At 34.8% G+C, this 8,629-nt stretch overlaps 1 protein-coding gene across 1 annotated transcript in view; it reads left to right on the forward strand.

The window, feature by feature from the left end:
• LOC107663450 (splicing factor 45-like) overlaps window positions 1-7,172 on the forward strand; it is a 13,398-nt gene extending 6,226 nt beyond the window's left edge. The window contains exons 8-13 of the mRNA XM_016453694.1: window positions 671-822; window positions 1,056-1,103; window positions 1,874-1,950; window positions 4,354-4,452; window positions 4,577-4,649; window positions 6,800-7,172. Coding sequence (XP_016309180.1) covers window positions 671-822; window positions 1,056-1,103; window positions 1,874-1,950; window positions 4,354-4,452; window positions 4,577-4,649; window positions 6,800-6,903 — 553 coding nt within the window. The 3' untranslated portion in view covers window positions 6,904-7,172. The remainder of the gene's footprint in view (window positions 1-670; window positions 823-1,055; window positions 1,104-1,873; window positions 1,951-4,353; window positions 4,453-4,576; window positions 4,650-6,799) is intronic.
• The last annotated feature ends 1,457 nt before the right edge of the window (window positions 7,173-8,629 follow it).

An 8,629-nucleotide genomic window follows, 5' to 3' on the forward strand; every position in this document is an offset into this window, starting at 1 on the left:
TTTGTGCCTCTTTGAGACGGCACTATAATGCGCCGTTCACTTGCAGTACGCACGCTTCTAGAGGGCACATAACTCTGAAGTAATGAATTTAGGTAAATGGGTGCAGAGCCAGTGTTGGTTTTGTAGGCAAACATCATTGCCTTGAATTTAATGCGAGCAGCTACTGGAAGCCAGTGCAAATTGATGAACAGAGGTGTGACATGCGTTCTTTTCGGCTCATTAAAGATTAATCTTGCAGCGGCATTTTGGATTAATTGCAGAGGTTTGATAGAAGTGGCTGGAAGACCTGCCAAGAGAGCATAAATAAAGATTTGTGTTTAAACCGTAAGTGTAGATCTTCAAAGAATTTAGATTTAACCAGATATTTTCAGTGTAACTTAAAGGATTTAAATTTAACCAGAACAATTTGATTTAACTGAAAGCTATAAATCTTATAACATTTAATATAAATGAAGATTTAAACCATGTATTTACATATAAATGAATTTATGTTTAAAGAATTAATTTGAAAAATAGAATTAAAACTTGGAGTTTGAAGCATTACATTTGAGTTTGATCAGCTGTACGCTACACAAGCAACTTAAGGTCTCTATTTTGCCTGAGGTTATCAGTGAAGTGTATATGTCATTAATATAGCAAAGTCCAATGCTTGTCTGTGTATGTTTTTCAGTGGTACTGTGGCTCATAAAATCATGCAGAAGTATGGATTCCGAGATGGACAGGGCCTGGGGAAACACGAGCAGGGGTTGAGCACGGCGCTCTCAGTGGAGAAAACCAGCAAGCGTGGGGGAAAGATTATTATTGGAGACTCAACGGAAAAGAGTGAGATCATACACACACACGCAAGCAAGCACATAGTAACTATGTACAAACCCACACATCACAGGTCCAAAATAAACATTCTCAGTTTTTTTTCCCTTGTTGATTTGTCTTGTTATTTTTGAGTTTCATGTTTGTTTTCAACTCCATGTTTTGTCATTTGCACAACCATGTACCCACTGTGTGAGTGTATTATTTTATTCATTTGAATGTGTGTGTGTGTGTGTATGTTTCAGCATCAGGATCCAGTCAGAATGTGGCTGATCCACATGGCTCTAATTCAGGTTTGACTTTATTTTATTTCCTGTTTCCCATATCAGTCATTTACTTCTGATATTTGTTTGCATCTGTATGTGTCTTGATCACCCACATGTGCCCTATTAGTCGTTAGAAACCGGAAACTATACACATTTGTGCCCATCATGCTTGTTATGCAAACAGTGGCAACCGTAACGTCCCTAACATGGGCAAACAGATGTTACAGTAAATAATGACATTATTACCAGATGTCCTTTCAGGTTGCGCTATATAGTTAAAATATTATCTTGATATTTTTCTACCTTTTTACTATATTTAGTATATTTAGATTTTTATGTATTTGCTTATCTTTTTTCATATCACTAGAACCGTCATTTTGACCAAACAGACATTAAATTTATGCAAGTAAACTATGGTAAAAATGTGATTTTTTTTTATAATACAAAGCTCGCTCCCACAATGCTTTTCACTACATGAACACAAAGCAAGAATCATAATTAATTGTTCTCATTTGTATGCACCAGAATTACAATACATAGTCATAAACAGCAATGTTTACACTATTGTTCAAAAGTTTGGGGCCGGTAAGATTGTATATATTTATTTATTATATCACAAACAACTCTGAGAATCTCAGTTTTGAATTGGTTAATTGAAAAAAAAATTTTTTTTTACAAACAACTATTTCACTACACCTGTTGTTTTTATTACTGCTATCGGCAGTAAAAAGTTGTTTTTGCTGGTATATGAAGCTGCATGTTGTGATTTAAATAGAAGTGTTCTGTCCGTTTTATAGCGGATGCCTCAAAGAAATGCGATGCCAACCCTCTTACAGAGATTCTCAAATGTCCTACAAAGGTGGTGTTGCTGCGGGTAAGCTGTGTTTTCTTTCTAGCTCTTTCTTTCGACTTTTTAAGACATCATTCTAAATGAAATGGAACTTCATAAATGTCTGTTTTGGAAACATAAGTGTGATTAGACTGCCAGTTGATTTCATTAGTTTCTGCATGTTGCTAAGCTAATAACACAATAGTCTAATAGTCTTGGGAATGATAGTCCATTTTTAATAATTTTTTTTATTAAGACACTTGAATGAAATGTTGTCACTTTTATATGTACACCCATTTATGTATGTTAAAGCATAGAAATTGGGGATGTATCGGCCGCCGATATTTATCGGCAGATTTTTGATTATTTTAAAGCCATCGGCATATTGGAAATAGCATGAAAAGGGCCGATACCGATGGTTTATTAATTAACTGCATGGAGACAATGAATTGCATGTCTGTTGCATAATCCAACATTTTTCTCTGGGCAAAATAATTAAATACTTGCCAAAACAAAATAAAAACTGTACAAAACATAGTTTGTCAGAAAGCATAGTACAGCCTATGCAAATGTGATGCTGACGCATCCAACGAGTGAAACGCCTGCGCTCAGCTGTAAATTCATCATAGGTAAGTCGCAATGGCAATGCCCCTGAGTTAGTTTATCTGAGGATATGTCACGAACCGCCAATTAAGCATTAGGCCTACATTTAAGTGAAAATGAATGGCAGGCAGGATCGTGTAGAACACGGATTCACACAAGTTCACATCACGCACCTGCAGCGTTTCTGTGAACAGAGAAAATGGAATAAAACTATATTGGCTACATAAAAAGGAATATATAGGCCTACACATGAAATATATTTAAATTAAATCATTAACAGATTAACAAAACGAAAAAATAAATTGTGCTGAGTTAGGATCATTGTAATGCGCTCCGAAGTTCACGGAAAGGAAAGCCGTTTTCTTTATTTTGCAAAAGCTTTACAGTTTTGAATCGCGTTAGCGAATCACACGCACATACAACATATTTTTGCAAACTTGACATCGCAGCCTGTTCATTATCAAAATAAAATACAGTTAAAGATACATAAAGTTACACTGCTCAATTGAAATAGTCCGTAGTACAGTCTGTGCTGTTCAGCGTTACCACTGCCTCACTGTGCTGTTATAGCCTATGTAAAGGATGCTGTTTTATGTCGAAAATGCGAGTGAAGAACAAAGCCTATAGTTTACATAATAAATAATATTTTAGCATCCAGATACGTCGTGAATATGGAAACATTTGGATTCGTGCAGAATGAGAGAGGTAGGCTTCAGTTTCGCTTTTAAATTAATTTGTTTTGGCTTACAACTGTAGAGGGTTTGTTGTGGAGAGAAGGGAACTGAAATAGCCTAATTGTGTTTGTAATGTTTGTAAATATTTTGCTTTATTTACCGGTGTTTTAGCCTACATTATTTCTGAATGATAATAATAAAATAATAATAATAATATCTTAATAATAAAATGAGACGTACAGCCTACTAATTTAGGCTGTTTTTTTCCTCTCAAAATGCTTATAGGAGTAGCGTTTTTTTATCCATGCTGCAAACATTTTTAAATATCTTGAAAAAAATAGGCCTATTTTAATGTCTCTAAAGAGTTGACAGTATTTTCTTTTGATTAATACATTTGGTCAAAATCTAGAAAAGATGATGCTGTATTGGCTATGACTAAGCGCAAGATAGGCTACCAGATCAAGACCCTCGTGTTTTCTTTTCTTTTTGAGTAATAATACAGAGGAATGCAGGAACAGAAACGTTCAAATACCAATTCTGCTCGGAGTGAACCGATCGATTTTTTCTTTCTTTCCGTTTTTAACCCCTGCTTTATCAGGGTGTCCGCGGGTCCTTAAAAAGTCTTAAAATGTCTTAAATAACGTTTTCCTAATATAAGGCCTTAAAAAGTACACAATTTTTAAACTACTCAAAAAAGTACAATTACTGATTAAAAACTACTTAATTACTGTAACGTGAGTATTTGTAATTCGTTACTTCACACCCCTGCATATATGTATGTAATAAAATGTGTATTTCCATTACTGGTTTAGGTCTTAAATTTCATATAAGGTGGTATTAAAAAGGTCTTAAAAAGTCTTAAATTTTACTTGTTCATGTCTGCAGAAACCCTGTTTATGCAATTGACCAATACCGGTATCGGAATCGGCCAATAGTTGTTCGTTAAAATCGGTATCGGTATCGGACAAAAAAAATCCCTAATAGAAATGTATGAGTTTTTTATTTATTTATTTGTTTTATATACACTTTGTGCTTTTTTTTGCCCCTAGTCCCAGTTAATTTGTGCTCCTTTTAACAGGATGTTACATGAGAAGCAGCTGATATTCAGGACAATTTAGTCTAAATCATTTGTTGAGATTCAATTGCAAATAAAAACTGTCTGTGTGTGTAGAACATGGTTGGAAGGGGAGAAGTTGATGAAGACCTGGAAGCTGAGACTAAGGAAGAGTGTGAGAAGTATGGCAAAGTCATCAAGTGTGTCATCTTTGAGGTGAGCGTTATGTCAAACGTGTATCACATGCCACTGAAAGTTTCCTGCTCGTGTATGTAAGCAGCAGATGTCATTAATATCTGTCGCTGACATGAAACCTTGTGTGTCTGGCTTGTGTTTTCAGATCGCCGTTGTTTCTGACGATGAGGCTGTCCGCATTTTCCTGGAGTTCGAACGAGTCGAATCAGCCATTAAAGGTGAGTGGTTTAAGGATAAACTTGAAGAGTGTGTGTGCAGGTGGTCTTTATTTCAAGCGCCCCAGATCTAACTTAATAAAGCAGGTAAGTGTGTGAGGGCCATCCCTTAGGTGTTACATCACCTGGCTGGTTACATCACTTCCTCTAGGGATAGCAGACCAAACCAGTTTTCACTCACTTAATTTTAAACACTGACTGAAATATTAACAAGTTGTATATTAACTCATTCTTCAAAACATTTTTATCCTCAACAAGGGCAGCATATTAGATTAATAACTTGATTTGTGAGTTCTTATCATATTGCGTTGTGAAATATATATACATATATTTTCCTAATTATTATTCCTGGAAAAGAACAAGGCAAATCTACTTGAGATTGAATTAACGTCATCATGTATCTGGAACAGTTCATACATAGGACTGAAAATGAAAATGACACACTTTGCTTTCCTTTGGGATAAAAAATAAAGTTAAACTCAGACACTTTTTATTAAATGACAACAGAGCTAAACTGCACCATTTGGGATTCATATTTAGAGATACAGTGGCCCAGAAAGTATTTGAACACTTTAGCCAAGCTGTCTGTCATAGTAATAGATAAAAATAATGATTTGTTTTTTTTTAAGTTAACATACGCACACTTTTTAAGAAAAAAAAATAGTGGGTTTATTATTATTATAAAGCAATAGATATACAGTTCAAAACTAAGACAAATAGTATTTGGAAAGTCACAACAGCAAAATTGGTGGAACCAATAGACCTCATTTTCTAACCAATGGAGGATGCTGTGTTCAGGGAAAGCTGTTTTAAAATAATCATATTTTTCATATTCTGCAGCTGAAAAGACAATTTTAGTCTCCAAATATTTTGGGGGGGTTGGAAAGATTTTTTTTTAAATGTTTTTTTTTTTTTTTTAAGAAGTCACCAAGGTTGCATTTATTTAATCAAAAACACAGTAAAACTATATTATAGTGAAATATTATTATAACTATTTTCTATTTTAATATGGTTTAGAATCTAATATGCTGATTTGCTGCTTTTTGTGGAAACTATGCTACTTTTTTCAGGATTCTTTGATGAATAGAAAGATCAAAAGAACAGCATTTATTTGAAATATAAATCTTTTGAAACATTATACATTTCTTAACTGATCAATTTAAAATGCCTTTGCCAAATAAAAGTATTGAATTACTGCTTAAAATACAATAACAAATAGAAAGTGGCAGAACAAGTGGCACTTGTCCAACCAGAAACAGATGGAGGAGAAACCTGTTCAAATACACTTATCATTTTTGCAATTCTGCAGCACATTTTAGGTCTACAAATACTATAAATCAGGCATCCTGTAACAAAGCAAGCCTGAAAAAACACTCTGAATCTGGCATCACATACAGGAACACCTGTTTCACTTTTCAGGACTGGGCTGAAGTTTTAAGAATGCAACAAAGCAAGCAAATACATTGCATGACAGCTTGTTAGGAAGGCTTTTGTTAGTGATATGTTTAGACAGGCTTTTTAGATGAGTTGTGTGTTGCCATGCCCCCAAGTTTTTTTTTAAATTTTTTAATAGGTATATTTTTGATCATAGATCATTATTAAAAATCCACTTTCGTATTTTAAAGTGGCAACAACACTCTGGTGAGATCACATGGGGAAAAACCAAACAATAAATTTAACTGCAAAGACACAGAATAGGAAATGAGGTTACATCCTGACAACTTTTATGTTGAAACAAAGATCTGTATCTTACTTTGAGGCCATGTCCTAAGTGCTCGTGTAATGTTTTAGGACAGCGCTATCAACTGGCCAAAAGTTATAAATCATGGTAAATTTATTCATAGCAATTCTGTTCCACCTTACAATGTGAAATTTGTGCTCATAGCCTCATAATTGCAACTTTATATGACATTTTTGTATTATTTTACTATGTATTATGATAAGTATTACATTTTAAATATTACATTTTATGTATTATTTTGTGTACAATTTTATATATTAAATATTAGATTTATTACCATTTCATGTATTTTTTTTATGTGTGTCCTGAAGCAATGTAATTTTATATTTACAATTTAATTACATATTTTCAGATTTATTATTAGTATTTTAAAATTTCAACATAACAGTGCTGTTGTTTTTGTCCTCCTCAGCTGTGGTGGATCTGAATGGGCGGTACTTTGGAGGTCGCGTGGTGAAGGCCTGTTTTTATAACTTGGATAGATTCCGTGTTTTAGACCTGGGAGATCAGGTGTGAGTGGGAGATCCAGACCTGCACAACCAGGAAAGAGTAAACGCCAGGAGGAAGTAATTTGTTTTTCTGTAAATAGCATGTGTTATTTTATACACCCTTGTAAAACATTAGCTTATGTGCACCTTTCCTGGATATGTTTTGTAATGAAGATTTCATTAGCGCTTTTGTGAATTGCTTCTAGTCTCTCTCTCACGTCACAGTTAGAAATATCCTTTTGTCCTTGTGATTAAGATGTGATGAAGAACCCAGAAATAAAAATGCTTTGGGGAGAATAACTTTTAGGGTTGGTTCTGTTTTAAAGGTAAAATGTGGTAACGAACTTTTTCATATCTCAGTTTAACATGCAGAGACTCTGAGTAAGTCATTTGTGGGTTTACTTCCTGATAATTGAGCACTGTGGTGCTTTCAAAACATGGCTTAACCAATGGCGTGCGTTTGCAGTGGGACTATTTGTTTAGCTGAGCAAAGAAAGATGAGAAAAGGGTTGTTGGTATTGAAAACTGGTCTTCTCCAGTAGTTACTACATGGTTTTGAAGGAAAGAAATGAATGATGATGATGATGGTAATGAATGAGTCCTGGTTCATGATTTATATAATCAGACACACTTGTCCCTGTGCGACTCTAGAAAGTAGGAAACCTACATTCTTCTATTGTGACATAACAGCGACTCCCATGAGCCCCTACTCTCTGATCTACACATTATTGATAGACTTAAAGAATTATACTTTTACATAATGTGTGTCTTGACCCGAGCAGAAATTGGGTTTTGTGTGTTACTCAATAAAAGGTGAAGTTTTTCAAAAGCATATCTGCAGGATATTTCATCATATGCCTATGAATGCATCACTTAAATAATATTTAGTCTTTTACCAGATAATTCTGCATGTAATATGTATGATGTGTATGTTCATGCGAAATTGTGTGTGGATGTGTGTTAGACTTGGGTCAGTGATGGTGCGATGTTCTGGTTTGGTGAGAAAGACGCTCTTACGCAAGACGAAGATTCTGGGGAATTAAGGAAAGAATAGACTGAACTCCATGAGGATTCATTTAAACAGAACAGATCCTCATCAAATGACTATTATATGAACGGAGTGTCTGAAAAATGGCAGAAAGGGGTTGAGCTGTTCAGGTCACAAGTTGAGTGCTGGGTATTGAGCTGGTACGCTGTGTAAAAGTGCTAAATCTATTGATGACAGCTTGAGATGATGGCTTTGTTGGGTTCAAATGATCGGTTAATCGTTCATATTTATGGATTTAAAACAAACCCCATGTCATATTTGTGCTATGGACATAAAGAATACCTTAAAGGAGACCTATTATGCCCCTTTTTACAATATGTAATATAAGTCTCTGGTGTCCCCAGAAGGTGTCTGTGAAGTTTGAGCTCAAAATACTCCACAGATCATTTATTATATCATTTTAAAAATGCCTATTTTGAGTGAAAGCAGAAACGCGCTGTTTTTCTTGCCTGTCTCTTTAAATGCAAATGAGCTGCTGCTTCCCGCCCCCTTTTCCAGAATAGAGCTGCGCCATTACAGCTAGGACCTGCTAAAAAACATCTGTTTTGGTTCTGATTATCATGTTTATCGCGCTGAAATCATGCGTTTTAAACCATATTAGTTTAAACTTCTGATATACGGTTTTCTGAGTGCACACATCCGAAGCACACGGACAGAAAGCAGCTGTCACAGCATGTGAGTACTAAACTAAGTTCTCATTCACACA

This window comes from Sinocyclocheilus anshuiensis, unplaced genomic scaffold (genome assembly GCF_001515605.1).
Source record: "Sinocyclocheilus anshuiensis isolate Anshui unplaced genomic scaffold, SAMN03320099.WGS_v1.1 scaffold4535, whole genome shotgun sequence".
Classification (NCBI taxonomy): Eukaryota; Metazoa; Chordata; class Actinopteri; order Cypriniformes; family Cyprinidae; genus Sinocyclocheilus; species Sinocyclocheilus anshuiensis.